Source organism: Dipodomys spectabilis, unplaced genomic scaffold (genome assembly GCF_019054845.1).
Source record: "Dipodomys spectabilis isolate Male_0828 unplaced genomic scaffold, ASM1905484v1 ptg000024l, whole genome shotgun sequence".
Lineage (NCBI taxonomy): Eukaryota > Metazoa > Chordata > Mammalia > Rodentia > Heteromyidae > Dipodomys > Dipodomys spectabilis.
In genome coordinates, this window is record NW_024870701.1 from 23,838,449 (window position 1) to 23,863,444 (window position 24,996).

Here is a 24,996-nt window from a genome sequence, read left to right on the forward strand (position 1 = left end):
CTCCTGGTTACCTTGGCTCTGCCCATTTTTCTCCCCTTGGGAGTTGCTCTCATCTTTTTTAATTTTACTCATTGTGAAATTGCTCTTCAAATTAAAACTTGCCTTTGATGAGGCAGAACTTATTTTGGCCCACAGGTACATTTTTTAGCTAGATGCCCATGGGTCATGCTTATAATCACAGATGCTCATGGTCTAATGCCTGCCTAAGCAGAAATGTCCACTAGACTCTATCTCCAAGAAACAGGGCTAGAGGCATAGCTCATGTATCAAGTGAGAACCTAGCAAGCATGAGGCCCTGAGTTCAAACCCCAGTATCACACACACACACACACACACACACATGCACACATAAGTTTTTAAAAATAACTTACGCTGCTTGAAGACTTCAAGGGCCCGCTTCAGGGTGCTATAAACCAAGAATATATATATACATATATCATTTCAGTGCTGGAAATTATCTTTACAGCTTTATTATAATCCCTTTGTATGATTCTCTCTGTCTATATCTTAATTTAGAGCTATGGATTCATCCTTGTGAACTTGAAAAGAGAGTGAAAGACCAAATGTTCTTAAAGTTGAATTCCCTCAAGTGAGAGAATTCCTGTCTTCCTTGGATAAAGATGCCAAAACTCTTTGTGCTACCATTTTCCCTGTGATAGTCTTGGAGCCATGGCTTCTTCATCATAAGAATATCAGCCAGCCAGGCACCGGTGGTTCACACCTGTAATCCTAGCTAGTCAGGAGGCTGAGATCTGAGGATCACAGTTCAAAGCCAGCCCAGGCAGGAAAGTCATTGTGAGACTCTTATCTCCAATAAACCACTAGAAAACCAGAAGTGGCACTGTTGCTCAAGCGGTAGAGCGCTAGCCTTGAGCTGAAGAGCTGAAGGACAGTGCCCAAGCCCAGAGTTCATGCTCCATGACTGACAAAAAAAAAAAAAAAAAAGAATATCAGCCATCCTTTAATGTATAGAAATTATAAATACAGAAATGCAAGGCAATAAAGAAGGGCTAGGAAGGAACCCTAGTTATTGGTTGCCTCTTTTTCATTCATTTATCAATCATCATAAACTTAATTGCCTTATACTATGGATCAGGAATTGTATCAGATTTTGGAGATCAATGGTGTAAGGCAGACACTGTCTCAGACTTCACAATCTAATGGAAGAGATATTGGACAAATTGTACTGTGTTAGTTTTTCTGTTACCACATAACAAACAGCAGCAAATCTAGTTGACAAATTAAAAACGTGTATATCATGTACAATGTGACATTTTAAAATCTGTACACAGTGTGGAATAGCTCATGAGAAATAAAATATGCATTATCTGCTATTCTTAAACTACTTCTTTTCTTTTTTCTATTTTCTTTTTTTTTTTCCGGTCCTGGGGCTTGAACTCTGGGCCTGGGTGCTGTCCCTAAGCTTTTTTTTTGCTGGAGGCTAGCATTGTACCACTTAAACAACAGTGCCCCTTCCAGCTTTTTTATTTAGTTTATTGGAGACAAGAATCTCATGGACTTTCCTGACCAGGCTGCTTTTGAACCACAATGCTCAGATCTCAGTTTCCTGAGTAGCTAGGATTACGGCATGAGCCATCAGTACTTGGCTTCTTACCATTTATTGTGCTGCAACAGTTAAAATTGACTCTCTAGGTAATTTTCAAGATTACAATAAATTCTTTCTGATGATAGTCACAATGTAAAATAATTCTCCTGAATCTACTTCTCTTAACGAAAAGCTTGTATCTTTTGACCAACGTCTCTCCAGCCTTGATCTCAGCCCCTTGTGATTTTGTTTTCATTTCTATTCAATTCTCTTTCAGAATTTCTTGGGTGCTTCTGAAAATCATCTTGCTCATGCTATCAATTAACTTCTTTATTTTCTTTAAACATATTGTATATATTTTGTTAATTGCAGAATGTGAAATCTACAAGCAATTTACTGCTTTTGTTGAATTCATACTAATTTAGTTTCATGTGTGCATTTATCTGTGTACTTGGACGTATGCAATTTAGTTTGCATGTGTGTGTGTATTCATGTGTGTGTCAGGTAGGTAGAGAACTTACCTAGGATTGTTTTAAATTAAACTTTTCATATGATGTTGATGGAACCCCAAACCATGCCTGTCCTACTAGGACCTCTGTAGGGACACAGACCTCCAAGCATCTCTGCAGGTGTCTATAGCACAGCTAAAGTAGTATTTAGGTAAATATAACTGATTAGGTCTACAGAGAGTAGAAATGTTAATGAGAGATTATGGCTTCATAATTTAGTTTTGCCTTCTTTCTGATTATCTAAAATTTTCACAATTTAAAACTTTTTTTTGTCAGTCATGGGACTTCAACTCTGGGGCTGGGCACTGTTCCTTAGTTCTTCAGCTCAAGGCAGTGCTCTACCACTTGAGCCACAGCACCACTTCTGGTTTTCTAGTAGTTTTTATTGGAGATAAGGGTCTCACGAACTTTCCTGCCTGGGCAGGCTTTGAACCTCGATCCTCAGGTATCAGCCTCCTGAGTAGCTAGGATTACAGTCATGAACCACTAGTGCCCGGCTTTGAAACACTTTTTTGAAAAGCATTAATTTTATGTTTTATCTAATAACTGCGCACCTTAACATGCTGAAGCAGAGGGAGCTCCAGTAGATCTTATCCAACTTAGAAACGAGAAATATTCATCTAGATACCTACTTGATCTCAGATTGTCCATAGGGCTTCTTCTTAGAGAGGCTGAGCAGATCTTTGCCATATTTCTCTTCAATCGATGCCCTGGGAAAACAGAAAAGAGGGTCACAGGTCATTTTTGGAGCTAACTCTAAAAGCCATCTCTAGATCTTTTCCTCCCAAATAGCTGGGTTTGCAAGCATGAGCCACGGGCTATATTAACAATTGCTTAAATTATTACCAGCCTTTAAAGAAACATTAAAAAATAGAGAAGAAGAAATAGAATAGAAGCCAAGTATGGTGGTACATGTCTGTAATTCTTTCATTTGGGATACTGAAGCAGTACAATCATGAATTCAGGGTCAGCATGGTCTATACAATAAGACTTTCAAACTCACACAAATAACTTTGGGAATATCCACATTGAGAAACTGTTGTTTATTTATTTACTTATTTTTCCATGCTGGGAACTAAACCCAGGGCCTTATACATATTAGGCATGTACTCTATCATTGAGCTACATCTCCAGCTGAGCAATTTTATCTAAGAGAGAGCGAGAGAGAGAGAGAGAGACTCTCCCTTTGAATTTACATTTCCCTGATTTCTACTGTGGTTGTACACCATGTATATGTTTACTGAACTTTTTATTTCATCTTCTATGTTGTCATCCTGTTTCACCTGAATATTTGGCCCTTTTCCTATTATTTGGTAGAAGTTCTTCATATACTATGAATATGGTACTTATTCTTACATTAAAAAGTTTCTCCATTTCTTTTTTTTAGCTTTTTTAAAATAACCTTTATTTAAGATGTGCATTGCAGAAAACATATATAAGCAAAGAGCAAAGTATTACTGCCACAAGCAGTTCAATGGGACATGACTACCTAGATCCTCCATATAAACACACCAATCCCTTTTAGGCAACTGAGATTGTATGGTATGTGTCATGCTTTTCCAAAAGTTGTGAATTCACCAATTCAAAAATCCAAAAGCTGCATGAAAATTTTGATAACGAAGATTAAACTATATCATATAATCTCTCCATTTCTTTATAAAATTTATTTTATTTATTTGCTTGTTTATTTTATTGTACTAGAAATTGAACTATGGGCCTTATACTTTTTAGGCAAGTGATCTGCCATGTGAGCATGCTCCAGTCCTCTAAATAACTTTATGTATTATATTAAAATAATATGGGCCAGGTGCTAGTGTCTCATGCTTGTAATCCTAGCTACTCAGGAAGCTGAGATTTGAGGATCAGGGTTCAAAGCCAACCAGAGCAGGAAAGTCTGTGAAACTCTTTTTTTTTTTGGGGGGGGGGCCAGTCGTGGGGCCTGAAATCTGGGCCTGGGCGCTGTCCCTCAGCTCTTCAGCTCAAAGCCAGGGCTCTACCACCTGAGCCACAGCACCACTTCTGGCTTTTTTCTTTTTGCTTATGTGGTGCTGAGGAATCGAACCCAGGGCCTCATGCATGCAAGGCAAGTGCTCTACCACTGAGCCACCTTCCCAGCCCAGAGCCACCTTCCCAGCCCCTGTGAAACTCTTATCTCCAATTAGCCACCAAAAAATCAGAAGTGGTGCTGTGGCTCAATGTGGTAGAGTGCTAGCTTTGAGTGAAAGAGCTCATGAACAGCCCCCATTCCCCAAGTTTAACTCCATGACTGACCAAAAAAAGCATATTTTTTACTTTTTTAATTAAGTAAAAAGCAAAGCATAGAGGACATAGTAAAAGTTCACCAAAAATAATTTCACTAAAAATAATTTGTTTTGAAACCTGGTAATGATTATAATGAATATACCTTTATATAAATACACAGGTTGGACAGATTGATACAACAAATACTTTTGAGGGATTTTGTTTTTTTTTGGGGGGGGGGGCAGTCATGGGGCTTGAACTCTGGGCCTGAGTGCTGTTCCTAAACTCTTCAGCTCAAGGAGAGCACTCTATCACTTGAGCCACAGTGCCACTTCTGGTTTTCTGGTGGTTAATTGTAAATAAGGGTCTCACGAACTTTCCTATCCAGGGTTGGCTTTGAACCATGATTCTCAGATCTCAGCCTCCTGAATAACTAGGATTACAGATGTTAGCCACTGACCCCCAGCCACAACAAATAATTTTTCTGTGTGTGCCCATCCTGGGGCTTGAATTTGGAACTGGGTTCTGTCCCTGAGCTTTTTGGCTCAAGCCTATAACTCTTCTACTTTAACCACAACTCCACCTCTGGCTTTTGGGTGGTTAACTAGAGATAAAAATTTCTTTCCTGCCTAAGCTGGCTCTGAGCTGTAATCCTCAGATCTCAGCCTCCAGAGTAACTTAGATTACAGGTGTGCACTGCCAGCACCCAATCACAACAAATGATTTTTAAACATGAAACAATACTGTACTGCTTTTTAAAACTTGAGTATGAAAACTGATCTTTAGTTTCTTGGGAGAAGAGGAAAATGAAGTAAAGCTGAAGGAATTGCTAAATTTAATTGTTTCTTTGCCACAGGCAAAAAAATGTTCACAAATCATACTTGTAAAATTAAAAGAAAAAGTTTATGAAAATGATCAAGAGAAGCCAGATGTCGGTGGCTCATGCCTGTAATCCTAGCTACTCATGGAGCTGAGATCTGAGGACCATGGCTCAAAGCCAGCCTGGGCAAGAAAACCATGAGATTCTTACCTCCAATAAACCACTAGAAAACCTGAAGTGGCACTGTGGCTTAAGTGGTAGAGCCCTAGCCTTGAGCTGAAGAGCTGAGGGACACCACCAAGGCCCAGAACTCAAGACCCACAACAGACAAAAAAAAAGAAAAAAGAAAAAGAAAAGAAAAGCATCAAGAGGATTGAGATGTTAAAATATTTCTTCTTTCCTTGCTTTCCTTCTTTTGTGGCTGAGGTGCATTTTCTTGGCTGCTGGCCCTCCTATTCTCTAGCAGGCCTATCTGTTTGCTCTGAAACTAGGTCAGTGAGTGTTCCTTCTTATCCTTCTGGCTTCACATGGTGCTCTGCCTCACAGTTGTAACGAGACCATTTCTTCTCATGCTTCTGCTCTTGGACTCCTTGTGAAGTTTTTCCCAGGTCCTGATCTTTCTCTAATTATAGAAACAAATGCATTTGAATAACAAAAAACTATTTCTATCTTTCTGAATTCCTATTGATTGAATTTATAGTCTAAATTATGATAGTATGCAATGAATAATAATTTTATTGTGTGTTAATACTGGGGCTTGAACTCATGGCCTTGAACTCTTGCTGGTTTTTTTTTCTCACAGCTGGAGCTCTTCCACTTGAGCCACATCTATAGTTCAGGCCTTTCGTTGATGAAGATAAGAGTCTCTCAGATTTGTCTACCCTTCTCTGCCTGGGATGGCTTCAAACCACAATCCTCAGCCTCCTGAGTAGCTAGAATTACAGATGTGAGCCACTAGTACTAGGCTAACATTAACCAGTAAATTAATGTTTAATTAATTAATGTTTAAAGGGAAATTACTGTATACTAATTTACATTAATGTTTAAAATGTTAACATAATTTAATGTTTTGTTTTGTTTTGTCAGTCGTAGGGCCTGGGCACTGTCCCTCAGCTCTTCAGCTCAAAGCAAGCACTCTACCACTTGAGCCACAGCACCACTTCCAGCTTTTTCTGCTTATGTGGTGCTGAGAAATCAAACCCAGGGCCTTATGCACGCAAGGCAAGCACTCTACCACTGAGCCACCTTCCCAGCCCATAATTTAATGTTTAAATTAACTTACAGGCAAAAAAGTTTTACATGCAGAATTGTGTTAAGGCCATTTATACTTTTTTAAATATATGCTGTATGTATGTCCTATCCTTTTGGAATTATGCCCACTAAGAGTGCTAGAGAATCTTTTGTGGTTTCCAGAAAAAAAAAAAAAAGACGTTATCTAACATTCTAACATTAAGGAAACCTCAGGCAGAATCTGTTCCCCATGGGAAACCCTAGAATGTGGTAAAGATGAATTTCCAGGAAGTGCCATGGCCTGCTCTTTGGAGAAAAGAAGGAGCTTTACTGAAGTGAAACTGCAGTCTCATCTGCTGGAAGCCAGAGGACCCACATGCAATCAAAAGAGGATGTTCTCTGGCACAAATGGGGAGTACCAGGTCCCAGGGCCTGAATGCAAGAGAGGAGTCACCAGGACCTCAAACAAATCACCACTGACTAGGGAGGCCTTTCCCTGTCTTCCCTCCATCCCAGTGCACCCTCTTATCTGCTTATCCATTTATGTCTTAAACATAGATGATGCATCCAGCATCCTCCTAGAAGCTAAGACCACAGAAATGAGAAATATAAGAATGCCTAGCAGAGTTCACAGCCTTGTGGAAGAGAAAGATGCCAACCAATACTATAGTTTACAACGAAGTAACCATGGCCATATGCAAATGTACAGAGCAAGAGATCCTATTCCTTTTTTGTTTCTAACTGCTAATTTATTTTTTAACTTTTTAATTGTAAAAGTTAACACATTAATCGGATATTTTGATGGGTTTCACCCATAAAGCATATGCCATGCTTTAATCAATCAATTCCATCCTCCCTATTGCCCTTACCTGCCTTCTCTTTCCCTTTCCCACCTCCACCCTATGTGCCTTTCTCCTTCCCTTTGTGGTCCTTCTATATTCAATTCATCTTTTTGTTGTTAGTTTTCCTTTTTCCTTAAGACAGAATCTCAATACATAACCCAGATTGGCCTTGAACAAGTTATCTTCCTATCTCAGCTTCCAGAGTGCTCGTAGTGCAAGAGTGTGGTATTATGCTCAGATTTTATTCTTTTTCCTTCTATTTTTTTGTTTTTTGTTTGTTTTTACATGTGATAGGAAACACACAATGTTTGTCTTTCTTCTGTGCGTGTGTATGTCAGTACTATGACTTGAACTCAGAGCTGTGAGTTCTTACTTAATTTTTCTGCTCAAGACTGGCACTTTATCACTTTAACATTTCTGGCTTTTTGTTGGTTAACTGGAGATAGAAGTCTCTTGCCTTTGTCAGCCAGAGCTAGCTTCAAAACTCCTCTATCCAGTCTAGAAATTGAACCCTGGGTTCAATTCCTCAGTACCACATATATAGAAAAAGCTGGAAGTGGTACTGTGGCTCAAGTGGTAGAGAGCACAGCCTTGAGCTGAAGAGCTCAGGGACAGCGCCCAAGCCCAGAGTTGAAGTCCCTTGACCAAAACAAACAAACAAAAAAACCACCTCCTCTATCCCTTCATCTTTAGGTCTCAGCCTCCTAATTAGCTATGAATGCATGCATGAGTCACTAGCACCTGGCCATAATATTTGCCTTTCTGTGTCTGAGTTATTTCATATAACATGATGATTTACAGTCCCATCCACTTTTCTGTAAACAATGCTATACACTTCCTCTTAAAACTACTTAGCTGGCTACATTCTTTACAAAGCTCCCCTTGAAAATCCCAGCTCTCTTTGCCCTGTCTGAACTTTCTCCGGTCTGACTTCCCAGACTAAGAATGATGCATATGCTCACTCCCCTCCATGAACTCATGGCCAATATCATCAAGACTTCATTAGCAGGCTTAAAGCAGCTGGAGTTCACCCACAACCTGAAGCTCTAGCAGCCCCCATATTAGAGTGGTACTGACAGTGAAAGCCTTTTGCCATATACCTGACATTTGGGTAGGTAGCTTATTTTTTTTTTTTTTTTTTTTTTGGGTCCGGTCGTGGGGCCTGAACTCTGGGCCTGGGCGCTATCCCTAAGCTCTTCAGCTCAAGGCTAGCACTCTACCACTTGAGCCACAGTGCCACTTCCGGCTTTTTTCTTATGTGGTGCTGAGGAATCGAACCCAGGACCTCGAGCATGCAAGACAAGTGCTCTACCACTGAGCCACCTTCCCAGCTTATTTTTACTGAATATGCTAGTTATTGCATCACAACTGAACCATGAATTCCTTGGGAAGATCCTGCTGTTAGCTCAAAGGGGATCTTACAGAACATCCAGTACAGAGCCTCCAGAAACAGACACTTTGATGAATCTCACTGCTGATAGCTAGGGACCAGGGTCAGAAGTCAGAGGCTCATGACTCATCCCCAAACTGTTTTATTGTGAGCTCCCCTCCCAGATATTCTGTTGGGAAAGTATTGTGGGTTGCCACCCCACTAAAATATTAAATATACTAAAGGCCCAACCACAGTCCTGCAGAGGATGGCTTTCTCTGGAACAGAGTCAATACAGATGTAATTAACTGAAAGGAGGACACTCTGAAGTAGTCCATTTCTTTATCCAACATGACAATGTCACCACACCATGTGAGGGTAAATGGGGGCCTTGGAAATGACAGAGCTGCAAGCCAGGGCACACCAAGGCCTGCTGGTGACACAAGAAGCTAGCAGGGGGCTGGGAAGGTGGCTCAGTGGTAGAGTGCTTGCCTTGCATGCATGAGGCCCTGGGTTCGATTCCTCAGCACCACATAAGCAGAAAAAAAAGCCGGAAGTGGTGCTGTGGCTCAAGTGGTAGAGCATTAGCCTTGAGCTGAAGAGCTGAGGGACAGCGCCCAGGCCCAGAGTTCAGGCCCCACAACTGGACCAAAAAAAAAAAAGCTAGCAGGGCACAGACCACAACATCCTCCACAGCCTCGTGGAAGGCCCAGTCCTGCCTCCCCTTACCCACAGCTCCATACCCTCCTGCTCTCAGAATCAGCCCCTGCCTCCCACTTGCCACATGGACCATGCTCACTGCCACCATAGAGTGGCCACTGTCACTTTCCACAGGAATCCAGATACCCTCCCCCACCCCACCTCCACACACACCTGTCAAAACCAAAACCAGCAAATGGCTTCCAACCTGGCCCGCCATCTTCAGAGGGGCCTATACATCATACCTTTCTTTTAAAAAGTCTTCAAACTCTTTGCAGGTTTTTCGGCCATTGTTCAGATGCTGGATGATGCTGTCATAGCCCACGGTGCTGAGGATGTCAGAGCTCTGGGAGGAAGAACAACATGGAGTCAGACCAGGAGCACACAGGCAGCCCCAGGGTATAGAGCCCAGACAGGGATAGGTGGGGGGAGAAGTCTGCATTGCCACATCACTGCATCTCTTTACCTCCAAGACATGAGACCAAACCTGAACAGTGAGCATTCTCACCATTGGAGGAATATATTCAACATGAGGAACCTAGAGGGCCACAGAACAGGAATGAACATGGAGGAGGGAGAGGTAGGCTTCAGTTCCTTGCTAGGCTTCTACTTACACCTACGTTGGGCCAAAAGAGAAGAAGGAGGGCAGATCACCAGGTACCGGATTGCAGAACAGCGGATAGCCAGGAACAGAGAAACCTACCAGCCGGGAGTCTCCACGAGGATCCCACCCCCACCCCTCACTTTCCACTGGAGCGGAGAGGCTCCATCCCACCAAAGCCGCCCGGCACCAGCAGCGCAACAAAGGGACCTGTTGGCAGACCACCCGCCCAATCACAATCGCAACGACCCGGCGGGGGCCACCCAACCCAGCCCGCAACCACCCCAACTGAACTCGGATTGCAACAACAACTGACGACCTACACCACACAGAAACAAACAGCTCCAGGGTGAGTACCCCACAGGGGACACTGTATCCCTCAAGGGAGACCAGAGCTGGAGGGAATCCCCAGACCCTGACCTAGACTCCCTACCCCAACACCCGGACCACAGGACCCACTAAAACTGGGAACTGTTCGAGAGCTCCACCAGCCGGTGGAGCACACTCTGCTGGCCAGGCCAGAGCAAGAGTGCCCCTGGAAGGGAGCTTAAATGCCCAAGCCAGGAACAGCGCCCCTGGGTCAAGACTACCAACAGTAGAAGAAATTTGAACTGTGTCCTCCAGGCTGCATAACCTAGGTGGTATACACAGCAGCACAGGCCCAACGAGCGCGCTCCAGGCAGGGGCTGGAACCAGGCCTGGGGATCCGGTGCCTGAGCAATACAACCAACTCCTCCCAACTGAAGTCAGAAGCTGAGCATACGCCTCAGCAGAGGGGAGAAAACCAGGAAACAACACTCCCCGGGAAGCACGCCTGTGACAACAAAAGACCTGGAGGCTCAGGACAAGAGAAGCCCAAACCCCACCAAAACTCCACCCATATACCCTAGGCTGGGAATTGGGCAACACAGGCTGCCAGCACCTGATAGTAAGCAGGAGCTCAGGCTGATAAGGCAGCTCAGCAATAGAGTGATAGTCTTGGATGTATGAGGCCCTGGATCTGATTCCTCAGCATCACAAAAGCAAAAAGGGTCAGAAGTGGGGCTGTGGCTCAAATGGTAGGGTGCCAGCCTTGAGCTGAAGAGCTGAGGGACAGCACCCAAACCTAGAGTTCAAGCCCACAACCAGCCCAAAACAAACAAACAAAAACACATCAGGAGCCCATAGCAGACTCCAGTATTTGGGAGAGTGCATCCAGAGCATCTGATCTTCCCAAGAGCACCCGTAGGAGCAAACACAAGCAGTCTAGGCTGCTCAACCCTTCCAAAGGCGGGAATTGCCAGCAATCTACAGCAGAGAGCTGAGAATCCTAAGTAAGTCAGAATAGCAGCTGGAAATAGGCTCCCAACAGAACCCAGATCAGGCACAGACTCTCTCTACCAATACAGAATCAGAAACCAAGCAAAGACAGACACACCAAAACAAAATTGAAGAGCAGTCTCCTGAACCTCCATGCGAAAATCACAGAGAAAAATCACAAGGTTTACCACCACCCAGGACAGCAAGCTCACCTCAAAAGCCAGCAGCCACGCAGGGGAGAGCCCCAGTGGGAGCAAAGCAGGAATGGAAGACAAAAGCTACATCCAAGGGTTGCTGGAGGCAATGACTCAAGAAATAAAGCGAGAAATGGATCAGAAATTGAAAGAGCACAAGGATGAACTATCAAAAGAGATAAAGGATATTGAACAAAAGTTGAATGCAAATTAGAAGCTGCACAAACCTCAGTAAGAAGTGAGATAAATGCCAAATTAGAGGTAATGCATACTCAATGAGGTGAGATCAGTACTCTGAGAACCAACATTGAATCCATAAAGGGATCCATTTCCTCCATGCAAACCACAATAGAAGCCACGGTCAACAGAGTGAATGAAATGGAAGGTAGAGTGTCAGATACAGAAGACAGAATACACCAACTGGACCAAAAAGTGACAGATATGGAAAAATCACTCAAATTAAACCAAAGGGAAATTCAAGAGCAAGCAGATAATGCTAAAAAATTTAACCTTCGCATAATCGGAGTGGACGAAGGTGAGGAATTCCAGAGCAAGGGAATGCAACACCTATTTAACAAGATAGTCAATGAAAATTTTCCCCACCTCAAAAACGACCATCTTAACTACATCACAAAAGCTTATCGAACACCCAACAAGCAAGATCCCAGGAGAAACACTTCTAGACACATTATAGTAAACATGATGGATCTGAATAATAAGGAAACAATCCTGCATGCAGCAAAAATGAAGAAGGAGCTATACTACAACGGGAAAAAAATTAGAATCACTGCAGATCTCTCCACACAAACAATGAATGCAAGAAAAGCCTGGGAAAGCACCATACGAGCCCTGAGAGCCAATAACTGCCAACCCAGACTGATATACCCGGCAAAGCTAGCATTCACATTCGATGGAGAACTGAAAACTTTTAATAGCAAAGAAAAACTAAATGAATACATAAACATTAAGCCAGCATTACAAAGAATTCTAAGAGGGGGGACACAACCTGAAGAAAGCAACCAGGAACTGGGACCTGCCCCAAACAGGCATTACTCAAAGTCTAACTGAGCAAGCACAGGAGGAAAGGAAAGAAGAAAAACTTAGGAAAACGGAATGGCAGGGACAACAATGCATCTCTCTATACTTTCTCTTAATATAAATGGGCTGAATTCGCCAATTAAAAGAAAACGAACTGAGGACTGGACCAGAAAACAAGACCCATCCATCTGTTGCCTTCAGGAGACCCACCTCTCAGCCAAACATACAAACAAACTCAGAGTGAAGGGGTGGAAAAGGATCTACCAATCAAATGCCCCCAGTAAGAAAGCAGGTGTAGCTATCCTGATATCTGACAAAATAAACTTTTCATTAAAATCAGTACAGAAAGACAAGGACGGACACTACATATTAATAAAGGGAACAATCCAAGAGGAGGATATAACCATCATCAACTTATATGCCCCAAATATTGGTGCACCCAGATACGTCAAACAAATGCTCTCAAACTTACAGAATAAAATAGATCCCAATACGATAATACTAGGAGACTTTAACACGCCACTCTCACCAAAGGACAGGTCTACCAACCAGAGGATTGGCAAAGAAGCTACCGAATTAAGTGAGGCCATACTTCAAGCGGAATTAACTGACATCTACCGAGTATTTCACCCTAAAACAACACAGTACACATTCTTCTCAGCAGCTCATGGAACTTTCTCCAAAATAGACCATATCATAGTTCATGCAAGGAACCTAAGCAAATACAAAGGGATCGACATAATCCCCTGTATCCTATCTGACCAGAGTGGAATCAAGCTAGCTCTCAATAACAAAGCATACCGCAGAAATTTCTCTAATACATGGAAATTGAACAGCACACTCCTTAACAATGCCTGGGTAACAGAAGAGATCAGAGAAGAAATAAAGCATTTCCTACAACTCAATGAAAATGAAAACACCTCACAAAGAAACTTGTGGGACACAGCAAAAGCAGTCCTGAGGGGCAAATTTATTGCCCTCAGTGCCCACATCAAGAGAATGGAGACAGACCAAGTAAATAATCTCATGTTGCAACTAAAACAGCTAGAAAAACAAGAAAAAATGGGACCTAAAGCTACTAGACGAAGCCAGATAACCAAATTAAGAGCAGAGATTAACCAATTAAAAAATCAGAAAACCATAACCAAAATAAACCAAACAAAAAGCTGGTTCTTTGAAAAAATAAACAAAATTGATGGCACGTTGGCAAGATTAATTAAAAAAAGAAGAGAGGAAACCCATATTAATAGGATTAGGGATGCCACCGGAAACATCACAACACGTACCCAAGATATCCAAACAATTCTAACAGACTACTTTCAAAAGCTATACTCTCTAAAGGAAGAAAATCTGGCAGAAATGGATGCATTCTTAGAGAAATACAAGTTACCCAAACTGAGCAAAGAAGAAGTTAACCAATTAAATAAGCCAATATCCTATAATGAGATACAGGAAGCTATCAAAAGTCTTCCAACAAAAAAAAGCCCAGGACCAGATGGATTCACAGCAGAATTCTATAAGACCTTTAAACAAGAACTAATACCCATACTCCTCAAGCTCTTCAGAGAAACAGAGAAGGAGGGAGCTATCCCAAACTCATTCTATGAAGCCAATATCACACTTATCCCCAAACCAGGCAAAGACCCAACCAAAAAGGAGAATTACAGGCCAATTTCCTTGATGAACACAGATGCAAAGATCCTTAACAAGATTCTAGCTAACAGAATCCAGAAACACATAAAAAAAATAATACACTATGATCAGGTAGGCTTCATCCCAGAGACACAGGGATGGTTTAACATACGTAAGTCAATAAATGTAATCCAACATATCAACAGAGCCAAGGTCAAGAATCACATGATTATGGCCACAGATGCAGAAAAGGCCTTTGATAAAATTCAACATTCATTCATGCTAAAAGCTCTGGAGAAAATAGGAATAGAAGGAACATTTCTAAAAACAATAAAAGCCATTTATGACAGACCAATAGCCAATATTATACTTAATGGGGAAAAGCTACAACCAATCCTCCTAAAAACAGGAACAAGGCAAGGATGCCCACTGTCTCCACTCCTGTTCAACATAGTCCTAGAACCCTTAGCCAGGGCAATAAGGCAAGAAAAAGACATTAAAGGGATCTGCATAGGGAAAGAAGAAGTTAAACTATCCCTTTTTGCAGACGACATGATACTATACCTCTACGATCCCAAAAACTCCATCCCCAAACTTTTAGAAATCATAAGTCACTTCGGCAAAATAGCAGGATACAAAATAAACCCACAAAAATCAGTTGCCTTCCTATACACTGATAACGCACAGGAAGAGAGGGAAATAAAGGGAGCAACCCCATTCACAATAACCTCCCCAAAAATAAAATATTTAGGAATTAACCTAACCAAAGATGTAAAAGAACTATTTAACGAGAACTATAAAAAGTTAAAGAAAGAAATTGCAGAAGACACTAGGAAATGGAAAGACCTCCCATGATCCTGGATAGGCCGACTTAATATAGTAAAGATGGTAATACTTCCAAAACTAATATACAAATTCAATGCAATTCCTATTAAAATCCCAATGACGTACATCACTGAAATACAGAAAACAGTCCAAAAATTTATATGGAACAACAAAAGACCTAGAATAGCCAAAACAATTCTAGGGTATAAAGACAATATGGGAGGGCTATCCATGCCGAACTTCAAACTCTACTACAGAGCTATAATAACAAAGACAGCATGGTACTGGCACAAAAACAGACCCGAAGACCAATGGAACAGAATAGAAGATCCAGAAATAAATCCACAGGCCTACAGCCAGCTGATATTCGACAAAGGAGCCAAAGACATACAATGGAAGAAACACAGCCTCTTCAACCGCTGGTGCTGGGAAAACTGGGCAGCCACATGCAGAAAACTAAAAGTGGACCCCAGCCTATCACCATGCACCAACATCAACTCAAAATGGATTAAAGACCTTAACATTAAACCTGAATCTCTGAAACTACTGCAGGACAGAGTAGGAGAGACACTTGAACTAATAGGCACAGGAAGGAACTTCCTGAACAGAGTCCCAGGGTCACAACAAGTTGGAGAGAGACTCGACAAATGGGACTACCTTAAAATAAAAAGCTTCTGCACAGCTAAATCTATTGCAACTAAGCTAGAAAGACAACCAACGAATTGGGAAAAAATATTTACCAGCAATATATCAGACAAGGGGTTAACATCCTGTATATACAGGGAACTCAAGAAACTAATCCCTCCCAAACCTAACAAACCAATTACTAAATGGGCAAGGGAACTAAAGAGGGACTTCTCAAATGAAGAAATAAAAATGGCAAAGAAACACATGAGGAAATGTTCATCATCCCTGGTGGTGAAGGAAATGCAAATAAAGACAACCCTGAGATACCACCTTACCCCAGTCAGAATGGCCCACATCCACAAATCAGCCAACGACAAATGCTGGACTGGATGTGGAGAAAGAGTAACCCTATTACACTGCTGGTGGGAATGTACATTTATACAACCACTTTGGAAAGCAGTCTGGAGGGTCCTTAGAAAGCTAAAGATTGACCTCCCTTATGACCCAGTCATACCACTTCTAGGCATCTACCCTGAACAACAGGAACCAATACACAAGGACACGTGCACCTCCATGTTTATTGCAGCACTGTTTGCAATAGCTAGGATATGGAAACAACCTAGATGCCCCACCACAGATGAATGGATCCAAAAATTGTGGTATCTATACACAATGGAATATTATGCAGCCATTAGAAATGACAAAATAATGGCATTTGCAGGGAAATGGATGGAGCTAGAAGGAATCATGTTGAGCGAGGTAAGCCAAGAACGAAGAGACAAACGGTACATGGTCTCCCTGATAAGTGGATGCTAAATCCAAAAGGTTAGGTGATACGACAAAACTAACAGGACTTAAGAAACAAAGAACTCCCGCTCATCTGGTTGAACCACTACTAAATATCCCCATGCTGCTGATCACAAATATGGTATATAACATGTGAACACTGTTATATATTACAGACTGTGGTAGACAATTTGCTCCAGGGAAGTTAGAATGAACTTGTGACTTTGAAATTATGTAATCATTTAATCACAATCAAAAAAAAAAAAAAAGAACCTCGGGGAAGGGAGGGAGGGAGGGGATGGTAGGGGGAAAACAATGGAGGGGGTAACAATGTTCAAGAGGAAGTGTACTCAGTACCTCACTCATGTAACTGTAACCCTCTGTATAGTACCTTTACAATAAAAAAAAAAAAGACTTAAAAAAAAAAAAAAAGAGAAGAAGGAGCCTGGTGCCCACTGGGACCTCTGCCATGCCATCATCACACTGCTGTGTGGAAACTGGATCAATCCACTGGTCCATTTCAACCAGGGACTATGCAAGTATTGTTCTTAAACTTGCCACTAAGCTTGGCCCTGACACTTTACCCCACAGCCAGTTAACCCACATGAGAGTCCAGGTATGTCTGCCCTGAGAGACACTTAAATCACTCCCCACTCCCTCCGCCCTTTGTTACTCCAGTTATTTTTCATGTAGGGTCTTCCATTTTTGCCCTGGGCCAGACTTGAACCACAATTCTCTTCCATGACCTCCATTGTAGCTGGGATCACATGTGAGACCATGCCTGGCTTGCTTTGTTAAAACTGGTTTCTCACTTTTCTTTTCCTCAGTGTAGCCTTAAACCACAGACCTCTAGGTTTGTATCTCCTGAAGAGCTGGGATTACAGACATGAGCCACCATGCTGAGCCACTCTAAATTAGAAGTTTGTTCATATTTCATTCTACTGTGCTCTCCCCAGATTGAGAACATTAGCTAAATTCCCCTGCCCCATAGCTCTAGACACAGAACATTTAAAAATCAAGGTTAATTCAGCCCCTCGAAGCAACAAATCAGCAACTTGTAAAGAATATCAAAGTATCCTCTAATGAGATTGGCTTTCTGCTTTCTACCCCATAGATACAATAGGTTGCCTGAGTCAGACTCCAGTCTCTATAGACTGAATCTAGATGTGTTCTGGAACTTTAAGCTCACCCCGGCAGCCCTGTCAAGTAGGACTTCACCAGGAGGCTCTTCTCCTGACCAGTTTGCAGAGCCAGGAGCTAAGAATAAACACTGGATGAACTTGAAGTCAGTCATTCACTCCCTTGTATACTGTGGCAGCAAATCTTGCAATGACTTGCACTGATGATTTACCCAGAGCTCTAGATAGGCACATTCTAGGTAAATAGCTAAATATATATCTAAATATAGATAAATAGATAGATAGATAGATAGATAGATAGATAGATAGATAGATAATAAATCTCAACCTTAGATTAAAAGATCTTTTCTGTGTTTTTTTATTTTGTTTTTGTTTTTGCTTTTGTTTTTTTGGCGGTCGTGGGGCTTGAACTCTGGGCCTGGGTGCTGTCCCTCTGCAGTTCAGCTCAAGGTGAGCGCTCTACAATTTGAGCCACAGCGCCACTTCTGGTTTTCTAGTGGTTTATTGGAGATAAGAGTCTCTCGGACTTTCCTGCCTGGGCTGGCTTTGAACTGTGATCATCAGATCTCAGGCTCCTGTGTAGCTAGGATTACAGGTGTGAACCACCGGTACCCAGCGTTGTGTTTTTGTTTTTGTTTTTGCCCATCCTGAGACACCTAGGGCCTGGGTGTTATCCCTGAATCTCTTTGTGCTCAAGCCTAGCACTCTACCACTTGATCCACAGGGACACTTCTGGCTTTTCTGAGTAGTTTATTGGAGATAAGAATCTCACAAGGACTTTTTGGCCCAGGCTGGCTTTGAATCGTGATCCTTAGATCTTAGCCTCCTGAATAGCTAGGATTACAGGTGTGAGCTACTAGCACCCGATAAAAGATCTTGACAAGGAGAAAACATAAAGCTCCTAATTGAGGGGCTTTTCTGCCCTAAGAAAACATCCAAAAGAAAGCACCTTGCAGATTTACAACCTATATGTCACTTATGTTGAAATAAGGAAGTTATTCTCTGGGAATCCCAAACTTCTCAGTTTTAGAACCACAAGATACAATTAAAGGGGGACACCACAGCAAACAATGAACCTGGAAGGTGGTAGAAATCGAAGAGCACACACAGAGATAAAGACCCAAAGACCAATCACTAACTTGAACCTTGTAATTATGAGTCAGACACAGGCCTTAGCTTGCTTCTCATGTGTCCACATTTGTGCCCACATCTCAACTTATTAGATGTGCTGTTCCCTGCTTTTTTGGCTTTGCCGAACAAAACTTCTATAAATTTCTGACTAGACTGGTCCAAAAGTCTTCTGTGACAATGTCACAAATTTGGTCATCATCCATGCCATGAACATGGCATGCTATGTCACAAACTTGGAGCCTCAGGTTAAGGACCCTGCCCTCTAAGACCCACCCTAGGATTTTAGACATACGATGGTGACTCCATTAGAATAGTTATGATGGAGATACAAATACAGATGATAGAGATAGAGATAATATAGAGATGATAAAGATAGAAATAGAGATGAAGGGTTAGGAATGTGGCTTAGTGGTAGAGTGCTTGTCTAGCATGCATGAAGCCTTGGGTTCGATTCCTCAGTACCACATAAACAGAAAAATAGCAGTGCTGTGGCTCAGGTGGTAGAGTGCTACCTTTGAGCAGAAAAAGCTCAGGGACAGTGCCAAAGCCCTGAGTTCAAGCCCAGAACTGTAAGAAGGATGAAGGAAGAAGAGGAGGAGGAGGAGGAGGAGGAGGAGGAAGAGGTGGTGGTGGAGGAGGAGGAGGAAGAAGAAGAAAGAAAGAAATGGAGATGAAAGGAAAAGTAAATTGGTACACAGCATAATGAACACAGAAAATCTTGGGTTTACAAAAATAGCACTAAATAAATTTAACAAGGTTGTAAGACACAAGGAGAATATACAAAAAAAATTATTTCTATATAAAAGTGGCCAAACAAAACATGAAAATGAATGCTTACACATTTATTACAATGAAATGAAAATTATAAACTATTTGGAAATAAAAGTTAAGATGGCCGGGCGTCAGTGGCTCATGCCTGTAATCCTAGCTACTCAGGAGACTGAGATCTGAGGATCTCAGTTCAAAGCCAGCCTGGGCAGGAAAGTCAATGAAACTTTTATCTCCAATAAACTGCTAGAAAACTGGAAGTGGTGCTCAAGCGGTAGAGCGCTCGTCTTGAGCTGAAGAGTGCAGGGACAGTGCCCAAGCCCAGAGTTCAAACCCCACAAAAAAAAAAGTTAAGATGTCTTGCAAAATTTCTTCACTATGAGACCAAGGGAGACAGGGAAGGAAAACAAAAGCACAATGTCTCTGGGCCTCTGATACTGTGTCCAGGAAATAGAAACAAGAGGTTGTTGTTTTTTTTAAGTTTTCTTTCTTTTTGTCTTGTTTCTTCATTTATCTGTCTTGGAGTGGGTGGGTAAGGAGGGCACAGAAATGGAGGCACAAAAGGTGGTGGTACTCACTAGACACTATGTTGAAAATGAACTACACAACTTATGGGCAGGAATAGGAGGAAAAACCTGGGAAAGAGTAAGGGAAGGGGTAACATTGTCCAAAAGAAACGTACTCATTAACTGACTTACGTACTGGTAACCCCTCTGTATATCACTTTTATATAATTTTTAAAAATTTCTTCACTTCAAATTACAAAAGTAGCATTGCTGAATTGAAAGAAGACCTAAATAGGGCTGGGAAGGTGGCTGAGTGGTAGAGCGTTTGCCTTACATGCATGAGGCCCTGGGTTCGATTCCTCAGGACCACATAAGCAGAAAAAGCCAGAAGTGGCACTGTGGCTCAAGTGGTAGTGTGCTTACCTTGAGCTGAAGAGCTAAGGGACAGTGCACAGGCCCAGAGTTCAGGCCCCACAACCAACAAAAAGAAATAAGAAGACCTAAATAAAGGTGCCAAAGCTATTACATGAGGAAAATGTTCTTTTTGACAAATGGTCCTAAAACAAGGACATTAATCTGCTGAGAAAAGAGTAGTTACTCATTCCTCATGCTATATGCAAAAGATAACTTAAATAATTCATGAATTCAAATGTTGTTAAAGGTTCCTCTCCTTGTTGAAGGGCAGTTCCTTTGTACAACTACTTAAAGATAATTTTTTAATCATAAAAATAAAAAAGTCCCTTTCCTAAACATTTTCCCAAGTTAGATAAAAAAAAAAACATGTCCAGGAAAAGACATATCCAAGATCATTTTACTCATAATAGTCCCAAACTAGAAACAACCCAATGTCTCACAATTGCTGGATGGATAAATAACTTGTGTTCTACTCATACAATGAAATACTATGAAATGACAAGAAAAGAATTACTGACTAAAAAAATGAAAATATTCTAGACACAAGAATTACTACATGATTCCATTTATATAAAGTTGTAGGACAAGCAAGACAAAGCTATGATTAAAAAAATAAGTCTAGTGCTCGCTTCGGCAGCACATATACTAAAATTGGAACGATACAGAGAAGATTAGCATGGCCCTTGCCCAAGGATGACACGCAAATTCGTGAAGCGTTCCATATTTTATCTAAAAAAAAAAATAAGTCTAGGGAGGAAGGGTGAACAAATGCAGTCATAGTAATCAGCAGACACTGTGGAAAGTGAACTACACAATTTGTGGACAGGGATGGGAGGGGGAAACTGGGAGAAATCGAAGGAAGGGATGACATTGTCCAAAAAGAATTGTATTCACTTATGAAATGGTAACCCTTTGTGCAATACCTTAATAATAACAATAAAATTATATTTTAAAAAATAAAATATAAATTAAAGCATACAGAGATGGTGGAAGAGTCAGGGAGAAATTACTGGAGATGCCCAGAAAGAACCAGGAGGGAACTTTCTGGCTGGAACAATGCTCTATAGAGATGTGGGGTGTGTGGTTGCATACAATTTTCAAAACAAACACTGTGTGTGTGTGTATATATATATATATATATACATGTGAGCGTGCACGCGCACTCCAGTACTAGGGCTTACACTCAGAACCTCAACTCTTGCTTAGTTTTTTTTTTTTTTTTACTAAAGACTGGTGTTCTACCATTTGAGCCATACCTCCACTTCTAGATTTTTGCTGGCTAAGTGGAGATCAGAGTCTCTTGGATTTGTTTGCCTAGGCTGGAGATCTTGGCCTCCTAGGTAGCTGGGATTACAGGCATAAACCATCAGCACCTGGTACTGTGTCTTTTCTACCTGCTGATTCCCAAGCTGGGATATATCATGAAAGTCCCCACTTCTTTATAATTTTTCCAAGTAGTTGGAATGCAGTCTGAGAATCACTGCCACAGGAAATATAAAAGTTACAAAGAACATCATGGTTTGTGACTGAAGGAACTTAGGAGAATTCGCAGAATGGGACAAGGAGGGTAAGAGGAGGACAACAGGAAAGTGCAAAGAAGAGGCTGTAGTTTGCATTTCATTTTATAACCCCCAGTTTTGAGTAATGCATACAAATTGTCATTGAGGCCTTTTGGAAGCCCAGTAATCCTGGCTGAACAGGGAAGAGGCCAATCGCTTTGCATTGCATACCAAGACTGGGTTTGTTTGAGGCCCAGGACAGCGTTCACATGTGTGTAGTAGCACTTTGCATCAAAGGACCACAACATGTTCCAGAAACAGAGTAGAATGGAGCAATTTCCATGTTTTACAAGTGGAAGAAATGACACACAGGAAGCTAATGTTTCACTATTGCTGTTATCAACCACAGTGAAGTGTTTCAATTATCTACAAGTATTACTATCCAAATTGTTCAGTTATTTATTAAAAGCTGCAGATTCCAGGTTCCAGTGGATCACACCTGTTATTCTAGCTACTCAAGAAGCTGATATCTAAGGATCATGATTCAAAGCCATCCCAGGCAGAAAGGTATATAAGATTATCTCTAATTAACCAGAAAAAAAGCTAGACTGGAGGCATGGATCAAGAGGTAGAGCACCAGTCATAAGCAAAAAAGCCAAGCAAGAATAGGAGTCCTTGAGTTTAAGACCTAATATTGGTATACACATAAACAAACCATAAGAAAACAAGAATTCATTTCCACACCATCCCTGATCCAGCATTGTTATACAAACCCACAGTCTGCCTACTTCACCTCCTATATGTCCCCTGCTCTGTCTCAGTTAGATCCACACCTGACATTTCCTCTCTCCTAAACTTCCTTCCTCTTCAAGTCAGCAGTTCACTGACAAATTAGACTTTACTGGAGTTCAAATAAATGAAAGGAGAATGAGAGAAAGTACTATTGAATAGAAGAACACATTAGGGCCAGGCTCATGTATGGAATCCCTCAGGAGACTGAGATCTGGGGATTACAGTTCAAAGCCCGTCCAGGCAGGAGAGACTATAAGACTCTTATCTCTGCTTAAACACCAGAAAGCTGGAAGAACTGTGGCTCAAGTGATTGAGTGCCAGTCTTGAGCAAAAAAGCTAAGGGACCGCATTTAGGCCAGAATGGCAGCCCCAGTACTGGCACACACGTACGTTTGCACACGTGCACGAGTGCACGCACACACACACACACACACACACACACACAGACACACACAGAGAGAACACATTACAGGAAAAGATGAGAAAATGTACACCAAATGTTGGAAGTAATTCCATTTTAGCACTTTTTCCCCTTATTTTCTAAGTCTCTAGAAGCCTTTGTTCCCTACCTCCATCCCTTCATAGCAAATGAAAACTCTCTTTAACCCACATCACAGGGGCTGGGAAGGTGGCTCAGCGGTAGAATGCTGAGAGTGCTTGCCTTGCATGCCGAAGCCCTGGGTTCGATTTTCCACATAAGCAGAAAAAGCCAGAAGTGGTGCTTGAGCTGAAGAGCTGAAGGACAGTGCTCAGGCCCAGAGTTCAGGCCCCATGACAGGCAAAACAAAACAAAACAAACAACAACAAAAAAAAACAAACAAGCTCCACACCAAAATAACCAATGATCCACAGCAGCAAGAGAAAACATGAAAAGACCCAGTGATGAATCTGGAGATTTGTGGAAATATCTGCAATGTAAAACACATATGAGACTAGATGGATTAAGGCTGGAAGACAGCAGTGTGTTCCAACCCAGGCAAAATAGAGGCCAAAGCACACAAAGTTTCCTAACAAAATCCTAACACCTTAGTCACAGCCCACAGTCAGCAGGAACTGAAACCCAAGCAGCTGTGGAGAAATCTGCAGGGTATTAAGAGGACACTGGGAGCTGGGCCAGTGCCCTGCCCCATACCAGGTGCCAAACAGAGCAGCTGGTTCTGACATTTGTGTCAAAACTACAGCTGATTAGGACTCTACCCTGCAGCAGGCTCCTAGCTTGGACATGATGACCACAGCAGCCTCAGGGCATATTTCTTAGTCTGCAGAGTCCACAGTGAAAATGAAAAGAAATGGGCCAGCCCAGCTCTGAGGCTCTCTAAATGCTTTCCTTTCCAAGGAAATGTTTTTTCTACATCCTCATTCCAGGTAGAAGCTACGCATTAGAATTTGTCAAATACAAGTATTTACTGGGGGCTGGGAAGGTGGCTTAGTGGTAGAGTGCTTGCCTAGCATGCATGAAGCCCTGAGTTTGATTCCTCAGTACCACATAAACAGAAAAAGCTGCAAGTGGCTCTGTGGTCCAAGTGATAGAGCGCTAGCCTTGAGCACAAGGAGGCTCAGGGATAGAGCCCAGGCCACTAGTTCAAGCCCCAGGACTCGCAAACAAACAAACAAAGCAAACAAACAAGTATTTACTTAGAAAATCAGAGATTATCAAAGGTTGAAAAGGGAAATAACAAAATGCTGAAACAAGGATACAGGTGGACCCATTATAACAATGAGATGTACAAGACACTATGTTGAAAATGAACTTTACTACTTTGGGGGAAGGGAGAAGTTGGGGAGGTGAGGAGAGAAGGGATGGTAGGGGAAAAACAACGGAGGGAGTAACAATGTTCCATATGAAGTGTACTCATTACCTTGCTCATGTAACTGTAACCCCGCTGTACAGTATCTTTACAACAAAAAATATTTAAACAAAAGAAAACCTCTCTAGTCATAAAAGAAATGCAAATCAAGACAACATTAAGATTCCACCTCACCCCAGTTAGAATGGTTATAATCAAGAAATCTAATAACAACAGATGCTGGTTGCATTGATGGTGGGAATGTAAACTTGTTCAACCACATTGGAAAGCAGTATAGAGGTTCCTCAAAAGACTCTACATAGAGCTCCCCTATAACCCACCAATCCCACTTTTGGGCTTTTACCCGAATGATCACAAACAAGGCTATACTAAAGCTCCCAGCACAACTATGTTTATCACATCATTATTTACCATAGCTAAGATACAGAATCAACCCAGATGCCCCTCAGTAGATGAATGGATCAGGAAAATGTAATATATTTATATATATGAAAGAACTCTATGCCTCCATCAGAAAGAATGAGACCGCCCCATTTGTTAGGAAAAAAAATTATATTAAGTGAAGTAAGCCAGGCCCAAAGAAACATAGGTCCCATGGTTTCCCTTATTTGCAATAACTAGTCTATGTCTAGGACAAGCAGAAAAGGTCAAAAGCTATTGACCATATATGACCATATAAGA

General features: G+C 41.7%; 1 protein-coding gene and 1 non-coding gene across 2 annotated transcripts in view; one reads left to right on the forward strand and one right to left on the reverse strand.

The window, feature by feature from the left end:
- Positions 1-24,996, reverse strand: part of Pstpip2 (proline-serine-threonine phosphatase interacting protein 2) — a 73,928-nt gene that overhangs the window by 22,960 nt on the left and 25,972 nt on the right. The window contains exons 2-4 of the mRNA XM_042675315.1: positions 9,502-9,602; positions 2,688-2,765; positions 372-406 (exon numbers count right to left, since the gene is read on the reverse strand). Of these exons, the coding sequence (XP_042531249.1) occupies positions 372-406; positions 2,688-2,765; positions 9,502-9,602 (214 nt within the window). The remainder of the gene's footprint in view (positions 1-371; positions 407-2,687; positions 2,766-9,501; positions 9,603-24,996) is intronic.
- On the forward strand, positions 20,838-20,944 carry LOC122104444. Its single transcript, XR_006146917.1, has one exon. It is a non-coding gene; the product is annotated as a U6 spliceosomal RNA (small nuclear RNA).